The sequence below is a fragment of the Melospiza georgiana genome, chromosome Z (genome assembly GCF_028018845.1).
Source record: "Melospiza georgiana isolate bMelGeo1 chromosome Z, bMelGeo1.pri, whole genome shotgun sequence".
In the NCBI taxonomy this organism is placed as follows: Eukaryota; Metazoa; Chordata; class Aves; order Passeriformes; family Passerellidae; genus Melospiza; species Melospiza georgiana.
In genome coordinates this window covers 14332722-14349690 of record NC_080465.1, presented here as the reverse complement: position 1 = coordinate 14349690, position 16969 = coordinate 14332722, and the positions used below count along the sequence as shown (strand labels likewise).

The 16969-nt window shown below is 43.9% G+C and overlaps 1 protein-coding gene across 2 annotated transcripts in view; it reads right to left on the bottom strand.

Annotated features, from left to right (window-relative positions):
- Nucleotides 1-2129: 2129 nt before the first annotated feature.
- ECPAS (Ecm29 proteasome adaptor and scaffold) overlaps nucleotides 2130-16969 on the bottom strand; it is a 57810-nt gene continuing 42970 nt past the window's right edge. For both annotated transcript variants that reach the window (XM_058043299.1, XM_058043298.1), the window contains exons 34-49: nucleotides 16753-16874; nucleotides 15525-15675; nucleotides 14681-14746; nucleotides 12924-13013; nucleotides 12362-12428; nucleotides 11635-11726; nucleotides 11480-11546; nucleotides 11053-11244; nucleotides 9865-10073; nucleotides 9344-9387; nucleotides 8629-8821; nucleotides 7951-8095; nucleotides 7238-7343; nucleotides 7005-7093; nucleotides 5763-5834; nucleotides 2130-4955 (exon numbers count right to left, since the gene is read on the bottom strand). In XM_058043299.1, coding sequence (XP_057899282.1) covers nucleotides 4816-4955; nucleotides 5763-5834; nucleotides 7005-7093; nucleotides 7238-7343; nucleotides 7951-8095; nucleotides 8629-8821; nucleotides 9344-9387; nucleotides 9865-10073; nucleotides 11053-11244; nucleotides 11480-11546; nucleotides 11635-11726; nucleotides 12362-12428; nucleotides 12924-13013; nucleotides 14681-14746; nucleotides 15525-15675; nucleotides 16753-16874 — 1845 coding nt within the window. In that variant the 3' untranslated portion in view covers nucleotides 2130-4815. The remainder of the gene's footprint in view (nucleotides 4956-5762; nucleotides 5835-7004; nucleotides 7094-7237; nucleotides 7344-7950; nucleotides 8096-8628; nucleotides 8822-9343; nucleotides 9388-9864; nucleotides 10074-11052; nucleotides 11245-11479; nucleotides 11547-11634; nucleotides 11727-12361; nucleotides 12429-12923; nucleotides 13014-14680; nucleotides 14747-15524; nucleotides 15676-16752; nucleotides 16875-16969) is intronic.

The following is a 16969-nucleotide window of genomic DNA, read 5'->3' as shown; positions in this document are numbered from 1 at the left end:
GCACGGAACTGTTGCAGGGGCAGCCGGGCAGTAGAGAGAGCAGCGTTCCCCAGCGGATCGCAGGGGCTCTTCCAGCGCCGCATGGCGCGCCACCAGTCCCCGCAAAGCGGGCTGTGAGGGGGGGGGGGGCCGCGGACTCCTCAGCTGCAGAGGCGGTGGCGGCGAGCGCTGGCGCGGGGGGCGGTCGGTGCCCGGCCGTGGGGGCGCGGAAAAGCGCCGCGGCTCCTCCCGCGGGATGCGGCGCCGCTGGCCGCGAACCGGCGGTGGGCGGTGGCTCCAGCCGCTCCTGCGCATGCTCGGGCGGAACAGAAGGAAGCTGCTCGAGCCGGGGGCGGAGCCGTCCCGCGCCGTGCGGGCCCGGAAGCAGCGGTGGCGGGCGCGGTGCGCGGCTCGGGCCTGCTCTTCCCGAGCCCTTGCGCTGAAGGGCTTTAGAAATGCGTCTCCAGGCAGGCAGTAAAGACCTTGCGACCGCATCGCCGGTGATGACTGCGGTTCGCAAACTATCACCTAGGGATTCCCAGGTCTCCGAACTGAATGCAACGCTCACATGTGCTGCGAACCCGCCATCTCTGGCGCAGGCTCTCCATCAGAGACAGCGAGTCTCATGGGCGGGATAAAAGCTGTCCACGCGATCAGAACTACTTGTTCGTCGCTAGAAAGTTGGTTCCCCTTTTTAAAGGAGAACCCGTCCCTCGGCAGGCATCCACTTCAGGAGACAGTCTGCTGTGTTGGGAAAACCATGCCCACTCAGTCCCCGGCCTCTCGGGGCCGATGCCCACGGTCCGAGTGGGACCAGTCCTCTGAAGAGGACACGGGGCACAGTCAGCGTTACCGCACTCAGGAGGGCAAACGGCGGCCGAGTCATGAGGGGCCTCCAGATCCCTCTGTGCTCAGCCTCCGCTGCGATCTCGGCCGGACCCTCCAGGGTCCCGTCCTTCAGCCGAGGCTTGTGATCACCAGATGACACTGCTGAGTCGGGAGCGGACGGAATGGCTCCGTGTTCGGAAGGCGAAAAAGAGAGATCCTTGATTAAGAGGTAGCGTCCTTTTATAACCAGGATTGCTCAGGTGAAATCCCATTGATCTCAAAGTAAAAACCTTTCACACTATTGCTGAACTATGAATAGCACACTCTGAAGGTACATAGCTATAAACAACATGGACAGAAAGAGAGATCATAATTCTTTTCATTCTTCCTCTACGTTTCCCAGGCCTGAAGCCTGGGAGAATTTTCTTCCACTGAACTGAGAATCTCCATGCTTGCCTGTTGTCAAATTCCACAGAAAAGTGTAATTGGTATGTAATTGGTTTTTAAGGAGCAAAGCAATCCTCAACAACTCCCAAGGTCTTTTTTACAATTTTTAACCTGTTACTAACTATATACTATGCCATATAACACAGCCTGGTTGTGTATGTGCTTTCCTTCCTCAGAGCTTTTTACTGAACAGTGCCTTCACAGAATTGAACTGTTTCCCGGTTTTTAACTTACTTGAATGTATCCTGCTACTTTCACTGGCCAGAAAGGACATGTCTGTGGGGCTTCAGTCCAAACCAGCTTTATCACAGCACTGCAGCCTAGGTCTCTGCTCACCACAGCCCAGGACCCCTGCACGCTCTGTGTATGGTGGGTGCATGGTCTGACAGCATTTCCCTCGCCAGATCATGCTTCAGCCTCTTGGTGGCCAGCACAGGTGAGCTCTGCCTTCTTTTTCTTCCTTTCTGAATACTGTTTAGAAAAGTGCATATAACTGAGGTTACACTGGGTGGGGGGAAAGGTGTGCATGCCTGGAGTAATTTGGAAATACTGAAGTTCTCGAGTATTACTTTAGTAAGTTTTCAATCTCACGGCCTCATCTACCATGTATATGTAATACATACAAGACTGTATATATAATAAATGCAAAGAATGTGTCTGTAATACAGACACATGCCCTAACCCTGCCTGGTTTAAGGAGATCAAGCTATGGGTTCAAAAACACACATTTCCTTCACAGGGCTGCAGAGCCACCATGTGTCTCCATGAGGGGAGGGCAGCGGGCCAGCATGGAGCACAACAGCAGCACACACTGAATCTAGAGCACAGGAACAGAATAAAATACTCATTGCAGGAGAAAAAAAAACCACTACCAGTTACTCCAAGGAACAGGTCATGCAGCTTTTATTTAGTTTTTAGCTTTTTGGTAAGCAGGAGGGTTTTCTTTCAGTCAGACCATTCACATATTTGGACAGTACAGATTGCAATAAATTTGATGGAGATCTTGCAACATTAGAAAACTTTTCTCAATATACATCCATTTAAGCAACAGCTTGTAAGTCAGAGCAGGAGTGCTAGAGTCAAATCTGCACACTGCACTCCAGGTATACAAAGCATTGCAGCAGCACAAGAAATGCCCGTGCTGGGCAAAGTACAGTGTGTTTTACATAGTGCAATCACTTTTAGAGGAGAAACTCTAGGAAGGCCACATCTATTTATTATTTTTTTTTAATTCTGTCAAGTTTACAAATGTGAGGGGGGTAGAAATCAAACCTCTGACTTAATTAACTTCTGTACAGGTAGGTTTTGTGTATAGGCACATGCTTTAGAGAGGAGCTCTGAATCTGCTCTGTAATCACGAGAAAGACATATTGCTTTGTGATTCAGAAAGTGTCATACCATCTCTAACCTTCCTAACACTCTTGGCCAGAGTTGTTAATCCAGCTGTTTTATAGAGTTCCTAGAATACGCTCTTCCCTCTAGTGTAAATCCCCAATAGAGAAATTCAGGTTTCTATTGATAATGATTACAGTTATTCTACGTACAGTCATTTGACCATACTAGGCATTGCCTCTGAATACTCCAGTCCACAGTGAAAGCTCGAATTACCAGAGACATGGAGGCTCTTGCTTTTCTGTTACTGTCACTCACCAATATGAAAAAACCCAAGTCAGACAATGAACTGCTACAGCAAAGCATCACTGGTAATATTCACCTACTACAAAAAAAAAAAAGAAAAAAGAAGAGCACTCATGACACTACATGTCACAGTAAGCAAGTTTTTAAAGATACTGCAAAATGATTTGCCCAGTAAAATTTTAAAATGTATACTGTGCTCAATAGTTCAAACTACACGTAAACAAAGAGCAGCTCCCTGCAACAAGGTGTAAATCAAAACATTGTAGCACCAGCTCCCAGCACCAAGGAGTTGCCCACTGACCAGTTCTAATGTACAATGCAATAGTGCTCGCTGAGGTTTCTGCTACACAAGAGCAACTGTGGGACAGCTCTGCCCATTTCTTCCTGACATTCTCTTACCAGGTGTGCACAAATTGCATTCTTCCCTACGGAGAGCGAGTCAGACAACAAGATAGTTACAGTACCAGAAAACACTGACTGGGGAATGGCACCTGAGGGGAAAGTAGGTACTGCATACCTGAACCTGAATAAATGGGCATGGAGGAAACATGATGTAATCTGAGCAATCATCTCCTTAAGAGAGCAGATCTGAAAGGAGCTGCAGACTGCAAAAAAAGAAAACAAGCCTTCTGGTGCTGAAAACCATGAACATGATATTGCCCACACTAATGATTTTATTTCACCATCAGCAAAGCATTTATCCCCAAAAAGTTGTACACATACTGGTCAGATTATGGAGCAGTGCTATCTTCACACTATTAAAGTTTGTTGTCATAGTGGTCAGATTTGTCTTTTGTCAGAGGAGGAGGAAAAAAAGGAGACAGGCAGCAGGGCCACATCACCATATAGCAATTTTACTCCCATGTTAATGCAGATATAATCTTCATAAGTGCAAATTGCTAGAAACCAGCATGACTTGGGCTCTGATAAATGACAGATGATTCCATTTCTTACAAATATTGACAAGTCTAAATTGTTACAGGTTTCCAAAGCAAGAACAGGTTTACGAACAGGAAGGGAATAAAACATTACCACTACTATTAAAAAAATGTGTCATTTCAAACTTCAAACGCTCTTCAAAAACATATCTAAAAAAGATTGTTTTCCTTTTTTTTTTATTTCCTGGAGCTAAGGAGTGTCCATGCAAAACAATTTTGAGAAGAGCAGTGTTCCACCTGGGTACCAACTAGGCTCAACTTTGTCCCACACAGCTCAGTAAAGTGCTCTCTTGTGCATCCTTTTAGGGAGAAAGTTCTCATTTAAAGTTTGGGAGGCCAAGGTTGCCAGCTGGGGAAGGCATAGTCTCGGTCAATCCGTGCTGAGGTCAGAGAAGGAGGAAGGAGTGAAGTTAACAGTACTCTGCCTTTCATAATGCACAGACAACAGACTGCAAGGGAGGAGCAAGCAGAAGCAGAGGTGGGTGTCAGATGAAACCCTGCCCCTGGGAAACCACAGGAGTTGAACACAGGCCTCATCAAGGGAAGCATTTTGTTGCCTACAGATAAACACCAGCACTACTGGGGTAGACACCAGTTAACAGATCTCTACGTACAAAAAATGTGAAAACGAAATATGGTTTTACCTTCTGTGCTGGTGGATTTTCAACAGTTTTTCTGAAGGACAAAGGGGGTCTGAGTAACATTCTTCTGCCTATTAAAAAAAAAAATCTTGCCCTTGTGTTTTTTATGCTGCACACTTACAAACATTATAGGGCAGATGAGAGGTATTTGCTGACAAAACAACTAATAATCAGCTTAAGAGTAAAAATAATATTAATGGGGAAAAGAATTTAAGGCATTTTTTATTTTGGCCAGGAATGATGCATCCTACAGAGTAATCTTCATTTCCCCACTTGAGTTTTCAGACCACTGCACTTTTTTGTTTTTGTTTTACATGGCACTTTGAAATTTATGTTTTACAAACTTAGTCAAGATTTTCAAGTGTTCTCTTCAACACAAATGCCTTCTCTTGTAGCTCAGGTCTGCTATCTGATGCCATCGTAGACAACGAACGCACAAGGTGCTCTCTGCTTTCCCGTGTCAGGCTTTCCCACTGTTGAGCTTCTGTGCAGATAAAGACAGACAGACATTGGACATGAACACCAGAAAACAAAACAAAAAATTCCAAAAGGACATTGCTTTCCCAGACAGGCTAAAAGAGTGACTGCTTCAACCTTTCACTCACAGTTCATACTGCACTTCCAGGAGAACTCGTCACCTGGCTGCTCAGGTGCATGTGCTGCCTCCTAACAGGGAGTTGCACCTCTCTAGACCAGGTGTCATTGTCTAAGCCTGCAATGTCGGACCACAAGGGCCTGAAGAGCCACATGTTTCCCATGTTGCAAATGGCTCATGAAAGAGGCTTGTAAGGTTTTTGCCAGAATAAAGGAAACATGAAATGCATACCAGAAACCCAAAGGAAAAATTTGCTACATAACAACTGCATATGAACCTGAGACCTAAGAAGACCTCACCCTATGAAGACAATTCTGCAAGTCTTGAATACTAAATAATAATGAGAAACGAAACTTGACACTGAAAATGTAAAAATCACTCTTCTGTACTAAGAGGAGCTCCCCTCTCTATGGAGTTTGAACATAACACATGCAGATCTGACAAGACAGTTCTGTGAGCTCCATGTGGGACTCTCCTTGACAAACATTTTCCTCACCAAAGGAAATACTATCCAGTGATACTTTAGAACTTGATATTAACTTCAAGGTCTCTCCTACTTCCAAGTCCCAGCTTCCCCAGAATCACCCAGTACTGCAAGCAGAAGGTAAAGTCATCTCTCCAGAGTTCCAGGCCATACAGCCAGGTTCCATCTTTACCAAGCAGTGGCTCTTCCAGGTGGCAAGGAAAAAGTCTCACCTTGTAGTCTGGTGAGCAGCAGTTGTATCACAGACAAAGCTTCTGTTCTTATGGATGTGTAGCTTTTGTTTTCTAAAAGATTTAAAGAAAACAGACAAGAAAACCCAAAACCCCATTGAGAACCAAATGCATTAATCTTACAAAAAGCAGTCACCTCTGTGATCTCCAGACCACTTTTGCTAACACAGTTCACTGAGCTCTTGTTTGTGCTGTCAGTCTGCAGTTCCCACTTGAACACTAGGCACATTTGAATGGCAGAAAGTCAGCAACTGGAGGCTGACAACTAAACTAAACCTTGTGCATTGCCTCTGCCAGTACCACAGAGAAATTTGTATTCCTTACATATTTCAGTGGGGAACAAAATGCTGCCATAGCTGCAGGGCGATGGCAGACAACTTGTGTGTGTAACAGAATGTTCTAGTGAGTTGTACTGGTTGGAGACCATACAAAGTTAACAAGCAGGATTAAGTAAGGGTACATAAACCCCATGCCAGCCATCAAACACAAGCTTGTCACAAAAAGTTACTTGGTCTCTGACTAAGATGAGGACCCTAGTCCTCATTCCATGAGGACTGATACCTAAAAGAAACTTTCTCCAAAGGTGTCTCTGAATTGGTAGCTAGCACTAAAGTAAGTGCTGTCTTTTAGGCACATCTGGAAACAAGACTACATGCAGGTACAAGATATGGGGCACTGTTAGAGTCACAGGACAAGTGGGAACACTACCAAAGTAACAGAGAGGCCCATTACTATCAGCATGACACAAGCAGCACTTATATATGGGTGCCCAGCTCCTGTAGAGCACAAACTGCCTCTGAGCCTTGGAGCTTCATGCACTGGCTATCTGAGAAAATTTGGGGTATCTTTCGGATACTATAATCTTGGATACATAATGCATATATATCCAAGAAGTCTGAATGGTGGAGGAGAAAAGCTTGTGTTTCATTAAATCAGAATTGCTTGCTTGTGTTGTGAGAGGTTGCACGGTCTGCTGTCTGCCTCTCCCTGCCCTTGCAGAGCTCTCTTGCACCAGAGGAACACACTTCTCTCCGAACTGCACCCTGCATGCTGCTGTCTTGAACACTGCAACTTCACAGTAATCCCTACAGTGCAAGGAATGGCTAAATGTTACCTCTGACAACCTCTGCTTATTCTGCATTTCTTCTACCACACAAACCCCCAGAGGAAAACGGTATTACAAGCAATTCATCACCCATCACAAATCAGGAGAAGTCCATTTACCTAAAGAATGGGTGATAGAGGAACAGGTTTCCAACAGTATTTCTGTCAAAGCCACAGGGTCAGAGTGCTCCTCATCAAACAGCATTAGCCTGTCAAATACAAAAACAGTCAGGCATCCTGCATCACTGGGACAGAAGTTTGCTCAACTTCTCCATTCATTCAGTGTCATCAAATTCATAGAACAATTTCAAGCAAGAAAGAGAAGACAAGTGGACTGCAGAAAAAAGAATTACCCTTGAAAGTAGGCATTCATGGCTTGTAGCACTCCAAGCTGCACTTTCCATGTGCTGAGTTTCAGACGGTCACACATTAACTTACAAAACTCTTGGCGATAGCAACCTACAGGAGAACAAGCGCATACATCACCGTATTACCACATGGAAAGGCAGAAGGAAACGCTCATCTGTCTCCAAAGTGCTCCTCAACAAGTGACATCAAGCATTTAATCACTGCATATGACCAAGTCAACATCCTGTAACAAGTGACCCTGAAAATCTTCACCACATCAACTCACTCATTACAAATGCTGGCAGACGAAACAGCTGCATTACATACTCTGGCATGCTAATAAAAGCAACCTTTTCCCAACCCTCTCCAGGTATTCCCAATTCTTGTACTAGCTTTGTTTGCAAATGTAAATGTGAGCAGCAGAATTAGGCTTCTTTTCATTAGAAAAGCCACCTCACTCATCCTGCTTATCTATAAACTCAGAACATTTTCGTGAAGTGAATTTAAGACAACAGTAAAGATTTTTCCCAAGGATGGGTTATTTTGCATGAAAGCAGTTGGGGCAGCTATCTCAATGAAGATCCTCACAATCTGCCTGCAGCAAGATCCTTCATCTTCTCCTGCACTTTTCTCATTCTCATGTGATCTCCAGGTCCTTCCCTTCTGCTTTTCATTTTAAGAAAAAATAGTTTGTTCTGCATGTCATCAGCTGACTTACGCTGTGTCTCCAGGCTCCTCGGCCAGGCTTTGCCCAGGGTCTCAAAGGCACAGATCAGGGACTCCATCTGAACCTCTTTCTCCCTCATGTCCTCGTCCTCTTCATCATGCTTTGGAAAAGCTGTTCCCACGCTCTCCAGAGAGTTCTGCAGAGGCCACGGGGGAAGGTGTGACTGACAGAAGGACGAGGGTGGGCTAGGCACACCCTGCAGTGCAGCTCTGTTCCCTGCAGCCGCACAAACCTGCCCTCGCGCTGCCAGGGCACAACGGGCTCTGTGGCCTGGCACCCAGCACAGTGCCTGTGCTACACCAGTCCCACCCCCAGAGCTGCAAGGCTCTGCTGATACTAAACACAAGCACTCTACACAGCTTCCCAGGAGCCTTTTGCTGCCTGTAGAGCAGTCAGGAATTAACTTTTCAAGTGGTAACAGGATAGTGGGGCAGGACTCTGTCTAAAGAACAGTTGGGCTAATTCAGAATTTGGGCAGCACAGGTAGAACCACCCCAGGGCTTACCATTGTCTGGTATTCAGCCCCACCAAAGATCTGGCTGTGTGGGGAATCTCTCATATCATCAGCCCTTTGGGCAGAAGTCTGGCATGCAGCCAGCATCACTGGGACTATCACAACTTGGGTGTTCTGCTTTGAAAGAGAGAAAACTCAAGAAGTTGAACTGTCACCTTCTTTATCATGGGGAAGATGATATCAGCAAGTTCCTGGAACCGGTCTTCCTTTGTTGCCTGCAGCACCTCAGCTGCACAGCGCAGTGCCACCATCTTATACTTCAGGTTTTCTTTACGACATTCTTTCAGGAGAGCCTGGACAACATCTGTGATGGTGGGCTGATGTGGCACTGACTTCTGCAGCTCTGCACTGAAATGCAAGGCACATGGACACCATCATGTTAATCTCTTCCCAAAATCCACTGTTCCCAGAGAGGAATTAATTCCTGTGTCCAGACACTCAGTCGCCTACCAGTAATTGTAACAGGGGTCTTTCTCACTGTTTGTCTGCTCCCCCTTTTTTATTCTCTTCTTTTCTCATACACTTCCAAGGCACTTACACCCTCACTACTCTTTTACTTCTTCCTCTTTTTCCCATTTAAGGTCTCAATCTTCCCCCTTCGTCTCTGCTTTCCTCTTAGCAATTGTGGCCTCTCAACATCCTCCTCTTCCTCTCTAAATCAACCATTTACTTCTGTAGGTCTCTCTGAAGCATCACTTGCTTCTCATATAAGAGGAGCTCCTCACTTGCTCTCTGCTGATGAGAGATCAGGATGGTGATGACAAACCTTCTATAATATCTCCTTAGTACTCTATATGCAATAACACTATACAACAACCTCCCTTTTGAGATCTCAGATCCTGAGGGTACCACCTCCTTCAAGCCACTTACCTGCACGCAGAAACAACACTGGCAATGGCCTTTAACAGCTCCTCCTGCAATGACAGAAGAGACATCACTGAGAAGTGCCACAGAGCCAAAATGCACAGTCCTGCTGCACAGGGCAAAACTTTGTGCTCTTCTGCAAGGGGCACTGGGGACACATGCCTGTGACACCAGTTCAGAGAAGCAATGTCTATCTATCTCTTGCCACTCCTCCTGCAGAGGACTTAGCCTTCAATCTGCACAGAACTGGCAGCAAAAAGGGGCTGTGCACATGCTAGTACCCCTCCAGGGTAGAAATGGTGCAGTGGAATTTGTCTAAGTGGGAACCCAACTCCAAAGCATTCTGAATTTCACCAACCTATCTTCCCAGTCATTTCTGTAGCTGCTAAATGCAGGACAAAAGGCAGACTACCTGCATCAGCATTCTTATTGTGCTGCTCTGCAGCAGAGAACATTGCATTTCCTGACTTAAGGGCTGCACGCTGCTGGGCTCACAGCCAACCATGAGGTGACAATTCCCTCTTTACCTTCCCAGTCCAGGTTCTCCCTGGCAGGCCTTGCAGCAGTGCAGAGAGCACCATTCCCAGATGTGGCGGTACAAGGGAGCTGGTCTGTTTAGCAATTGATGCCATGGCAGCTGCTCCCTGAGCTTTCATCTTCCAGGACTGGGACTGCAGAGCCTTCTGGGTGATGGATATTAACTCCTGCAAATACAGTCTGATCCCACCTTGAGTACCTGCATATCAAATGGAGGAAAACTATAATTTTGCTACAAAACAAACATACCTTTGATCTTACTAAAAAAAATAATCCCAAAAACAACAAAAACCACCACAAGTGAACAAGACCAGTGCTACCCTGGAAAACAAAACCAACCAGTTATAGATCTCTTGGGTTTTTTGCTATGAGATACATCAGAAAGGTCTACTGCAGGCAAAAGCATGTAGAATTCCTCCTAGCCTGGTTGAAGGTGGGTTCTTTTCTAGGTGTTCCAAACATACAGTCTTTTTTGAGTATTTAGACACAGAGCTTATGTCAGTCCTTCCATATAGCAGACACTAGACATTGTGTTAGCCTGTTTCTAAGGAATACAATGTCTTTTTTTTTTTTTGTCTTCCAAGAACAGATCACTGGAAAACCTTTTCCAGCTCCTTTCTCAGACTCCTGAAAAATCATCTGAGGACTGAGGAACCAAATCTGAAATCTGAAAGAGTCAGCAAGACAATACTATAATGCATCCAGATCTTCATCTATAAAAAGAACTGCACTTCTATAGCATAAATTCATTCATTGAATCTAAAACCAGAGGTATTGTCACAGAGATCTCCTAAAGAGAGAAAGGGCAAAGCCCCTGAAACTTTGAAGTGAGCAGCAGCCCTATATATAGAGGGCATATAAGGCTGGCATAAAAATTTCCGAAGATGTCTAGTTATCTGCACGATCAGGGACATATTACAGTGGCATTCAGTGTATCACAATTTTAAAATACTTCTACTGTGTCTGTCCACCCTTGTGATCAATGCCCCTGTAATTGTTTTAAATAGCCAGAGAAGGCAGACTTCATACAAGAAATCTAGAGCAAGGAAGAAAATAGAAACAAGCTTCCCAAATCCCTTACCATGAAAACTCTGTATTTTCAAAATGGAATTCCAGAAAGTATGCTATTTCTTGTCCCATGCTTTCCTGAAAGCTTTACTATTCTTAATACAACGTACCAGGTACATTTTCCTGCCAAACTTCAGTCCACAGAGTAGAATTCTCTTTCTCTCCTTTATCTTCTTCAGGAACTTCATGCATCCCAAGAAAAGCCAATGGCAGCACTTGCTTGGCATGGTTCTTCAGTACATCTGGGCTGTAGCGTCCCATAGCATGCACAGTTAAAGCACAGCCTGCTCTGTAAACTGGCTCTGAAAGAGCAAAACAAGCACCTTATGACTGGGAAGCAGGATTATCCTTTTAACTGCTTGGTTTTGCCTCTTGGAAAGCAGAGTAATGCACAGTATTGTGTAACATTGTATAGGAATTATTCAGCCAGTGAAACCAAGCATCAGGACATAGAAATGTTTCTTTACTAGCTTTTGATGTCACCAGGAGGTTTTTCTGCACTGTATTCTGTAAGTGAATACCTCAAAAGCAACACACCTTCCTTCTCCATGTACCAGCTGCTGAGTTTGTGCAGCAGCTTCTCAGTGCTACTGTCTCGGGAAGTCTGTAAGAAGGAAGAGACTCAAATTATTCAAACGCTTCCAAGAAGACCACCTATAAAGAAGGAAAATAAAACTTAAAGCCCAACTTACCCTGACTAGATGCCCCATAGCAAAGGCAAAAGACTTCTGTACCACACTGTTGCGATCAGTCAGGCCACTAAGTAAAGCGCTCATAAGTTTGCCTGTTGGAAGAGACTTTACTTTATCAGAAACATTATGTTTGGTCACTCTGGCAAGAATTGCAAAAACCTGCATTTCATTAGATTGCCTGAATTTATGCATTTTTCCTTACTGCATGTATGTGGGGTTATTGACTCTCTAAGTCCTTATGTTTAAACTAGTGCTAGTGTTTTGCACACCTTGACTGATAATGTTTCCATATGCAAGCACTCCATGCTTTCAGCTTCATTTCTGTTTTGCAACAGAAAGGTGAGGTTCTTTCTACTATCACAAGAGACCCAATGAAGCAAAGTTGCTGTTCATGGTCCACCCATAGCTCAAGTTGAAAGAACAATGCATAGCGGCAGTGCTGCACTAACATAGGCATTGCTACACTGTTTTAAGAAAAACCAGAAATATTTTTGCCTATTCCTACTCAGTGCTAGTGAATTCCCTCAACTCCTTCCTCTACCTCTTCCAGCTTGGTGAGGTACTGAACCTACTCCAAGCATGCCAATTTCAAACAAAAAAGGTAACTTTAAACAGCTCTCTGATAAAAATAAACTTATAACCATCATTCTTGTGCTAAACTCAAGGGAAGAAATACCAGAGCAACAAAAAGTCCCTTTAAATCCTGACACTAAGAGGCAAACCTTACCTGAATAAGGTGTTAAGTCTTGAGGGCACTGGGTTGTTAATGACACAATTACACTGGCACAGCCCCCCTGGAAGATTGCAAGGGAAAACAAAGGTAAGATAAAACAGTATTTGCCACTGGTTATTACTGTTAATACTTGCTGTGGTGCTACCTGCACTTCTAAGACAAGATCTACATCCAGTGACCTCTGTTCTCATAATCCAAATCAGTAAAAGTAGAAGCAGTAAAAGTTTGCAAAACATGAATGACAAGAATTTAAAAAGGAAGTGAAAAAGGACCCACAGTCAAGATGGATGATCCTAGAAGATTTGCAGCAATTGAAGACAACCTTCTGCACTCATGTGTCACAGAGCACAGCAGCCATGTAGCCTAGAGGACGCTAGGGCAGCACACATTCAGTAGAGTGATGTAGTGGAGTGGGGTTCAGATGTCAAATGACTCCAGTATCTATCAACCCAAGCTGTTGCTTTAAAAGACATGGTCAAAGGAACTATATTTACATTGACACTGCTCTATACTCCCTTCTTCATTTCCAAAAGAACTATTAAAACCACAGACATACCTTTGTGCCAAGGCCAACTCCACTTTTTATCAGTTCACACAGCCGAGGGACCAACTCACCAAGGACAGACACATCCAAATACTGCAAGCTCTAGAGAAAGGCAAGAGACAGGGAGAGAGAGAAATAAAGTAAAAAAAAGAAAAAGGTAATGACGGTAACTTAAGTTGGTGTATTTCTAGCAGAGGCTGCCTCAGCACTGCTGGCTGGTCCTGATCTGAATCACAAGAGCTTGCTGCATGATGAGAAAAAGCCCACATGAAGTGGATTCCACCATATACAGATTCTCCTGTCTCACTTCTCTGTTGAGCTGATCTTGCTAAAACTATCATTTGCTGCCACTGATGTTCTCTGGCACTCCAACTCTTCAGGAAGCCTGAAACTAACACACATGTGAGAACGAGATGCAAAGGCATCTGTATCTTAGGACAAACCCAACATTTTCCCAGCTCCCTGTAACCAGGAGCAATATATCCAAACTAGGGTCAAATATATTCAAAACTGGGCCTCATGTTACCAGCACTCAATGTAACACACTGTTTCCAATGGAGAGATCCATTTTCTAGCAAATTCAAGGATCAAGGACGTACTAAATGAAGGTAACTTCATGAGCTTCCAAAGTCAGATCAACTGTTACTTCCCCCTCCATCACTGGTATGGTGAAGGAAATTATCTATATAATCTCCCAGTCAGCCCCAGAATATAGAGGAGGTTGCTCATAAGCCAGGACATCTTCACACTACTCCAAGGAAGCCATTACTACCTCTACCCTACCATACAAAAGCCCACTCAAAGATCAGGGCACACAGCTGCTGCCCCAGGGCTGGCAGAGTAGGGCATGGCCTGGAGGAGGGACAGCAGCAGCTGCTGCAGGGTTGTACACTTACATGGGGCCTTTCATTCTTGACTGCTTTACACTCTATTTATAGAGACCACTTCACCTGACACCAAAACTCAACTCCACATGTTATGTACAGGAGGGCTTGCTGTTGCTGTTTTTTCCAGAAGTCAAGGAAACAATAAATTGTTCTGGTGGCTACAACTCCCCTAAAACTTGCTCAACCCTCAAATTCTCTACCTGTCCACATGCCCCAGGCATGCAATGACTGAGTAGAGAAGAGGTGCCTTATTTTGGGAAGGTTCCTACAGAGAACAAGTAGTTCTGTCAGAACAGATCCTACAGCACAGGATCTAGCCATCAGCAACTCCTCCTCCAGCAGCAGGAAACTCTGGTGCCAAACACCACTTGCTGACAGGGCCTCCAGTGATTTCAGCATTTTCTCTAACCACCTCCACCATGAAAGTATGGGCAAGGCCCACATAGGTATATCTAAGGCACCACAAGGCAATGGTTGAACAGCATTTATGCCTTACCAACAGTGACTATCATCAACTGAAGGCCCAGGTGAGAAGTTGGTTTTGGAGTTGAGGGCCAGAGATGAAAAGACATGCTAGCTAACACAACCCAGAATCAGCTCAGGCCCTATCCAAAGAAAAGCACTTGAAGGATGCCCTTTTCATCAAAGCAGGCAGGTCTTTAGATAAAGAAGCAATCCATCTAACTCCAAGTGGAGCTAAATTATTCACAACTGATCTGAGGGGAAAGCATTGGTGCCATGATGAGAAGTCTGTACATGAAAAAGGAAGTGGACACACAGCCACATGGAGATATGATAAGAGATATTCTGTAAAGCTTCCATTTAATTCCTCTTCTTCTAAAACATACCTCACACTGGAACCCTTCTGAAATCAATACTTACCATGTTAATGGTTTCCATCATGGGAGATGACTTGACAGCACTAAGTCTGGCACTATCCATTGCAGTCTAAAAACAAACGGGAAAAAACCCCAAACAAATCCAAGTGTAAACACAACATGAAAACAGTAGAAAGGACAACAACATCAGCTGTAACTCACTATCTTACACTAAAACCTATTTCAGCTGAATCGAGAAAGCAATTATGCCTACAGACTACGATTGTTTCCCTTTCAGAGACAGACAGATGTTCTAGAGGGAGGGAGAGAGAGAGGAAGAGAAAACAAAGGTGGGAGAAGAGATAAAATCTCACACTGAACTGTTCACATTGTTCACTCCTTTTTCATTTGCAAAGGAATAATCTAATGGAATCATAATGAAATTAGCTAAATTTGTTTCTAATCAATGGGTTTCAATCACTTTCTCAAGAAGACTGTGATTGCTTAATATGGTTCTTTGACAACAATTAAAGAACAGAGTGCTGACAACATCCACCTCCAGCCCACAGTGCTACAGCACATCTTCCAATTGAAGTTATATGAAGTCCTGAAGGTAATCTCTTGGAAAAAACAGCGGTGACATTTAAAAAACGGATTACTAAAATTGCTCTTTACTTTTGCAAACATACAGCAGTCTAAGGAATAAAAATAATCCCAATCCTTCAAAAAAAACTCCGCATTTGTCCAGCCATATTCCATGACCAAACTTTTTAGTAACTTACTAGCTATTTCTCTTTGCTTTTTGAACACCTCTCTACCAAATCTGCTATTTTTCTGTTCAATTAATGAAGATTAAATCTTTGTCATCTTTACTCTGTTGACACTTCCCCTGTTATAGCTGCACTTACTTTCTCTTGATCTGTTGCAGAAAAACTCAAATAATTGAGGACTTGAGGCTCCAGCACACTCAAGGATTCCAACAGAGCTGGGATAAGTTTTGGTGCATGAGGTTTCAGCATAGACCCAGCACTTTTACTGATCTTCACAAGAGTGTTAATGCTGGAAAAGGATTAAAGGGTAAGTCAACACAGATACACACAAAATGATCTGAAAAGCCTCTCTCGTCTACTGTAATCCAGATATACTACTATAAATCTTCCTTCAAACAAAAATTTTTGTAATTTTTGCTTAAAAAATTTATTCCCTAGCCCTGAGCTTCCAAGGGACATTATGTATATTTTGGCCAGAATTGTTTACTTTGACCCTGGAATCACAAAGGGAATGGGCAAAGAGGCACTACTGCAGAGAGATAAGGAAGAAATAACACACTCCTATGTTTTAAACAAGCACTGGGCAAAGTCACCCTGAGACATTCATTGTCTCTGCCCAAGAAAAGACAAGTTACAATAATCTATTCAAACCTTACTAGTCAGTTTCAGACTGATCACATCTCTCATGCTGCATTTTGACAAAGGGGTTTTATATATTCAAAATAATTTTAAAAGTTCAGGAAATATCCTTTTGTTAGAAGCCTTCTGGCTTTCCTAATAATTATTTTTGTAAAGACCAGCTATCTACTCTTCAACTCTGAATTTTCCAGTTTTTCTGAGCTTCAGTCAAAGGAAAGAATAAACAAGTTTATAAATTGACAAGCATATAAAGTCACTACCCATCAAAGAACATTGAGCTGTTACAAGACATAAATTGTATTTGAACAGTGTGATCAAATGCAGCCACATGTGGGATATGAACTGTCAATATTCATAAGAACTTGTGAAATCAGACATGGCTGTTTGAAGAACCATGTGACTTTTTGTTTGCAACCGGAACAAATATGCCAGTCTCAAAGGACAGCCTAAGCATGGCACACTGCTTCTGGATCAGCCTGCCATTTGTACAGCAGTTCCTGCTGGGAACTGAATCCGGACATTTGCAGAGAGGCCACATACTCCCAAAAGACAGGCAGAGTTCTAGGGCTGCTGTTTAAACTCTGTGAAAAAAGAACTCAGCAGGAAAGCTCTTTTGGGGAGCAACGTGTCACTTCAAACACAAAGAACATTCTGCACCTCAGGTGAATAAACTTGGTGTCTTTGGTCAAGACCCGACTCCCAGGAACTTTCATAGGGCAAAACTAACCTGAGAGATCGAACTTCAGCAACTGTGCTTACAATTCCTTTGTCTAGGAGGCAAGGGAGCAACACAGCTATTGTCTTCTGACCTGCTGCTCCTTTAGAGGGGTCACACATTTTCACACAGACCTGGGGACAGGTGAGAATTAGTGCTGTAAATACGTACAAACCTCCCCCACAGATTATATTAAAGCACCATCTCCTTCAGACAGAAAAAGCCAACA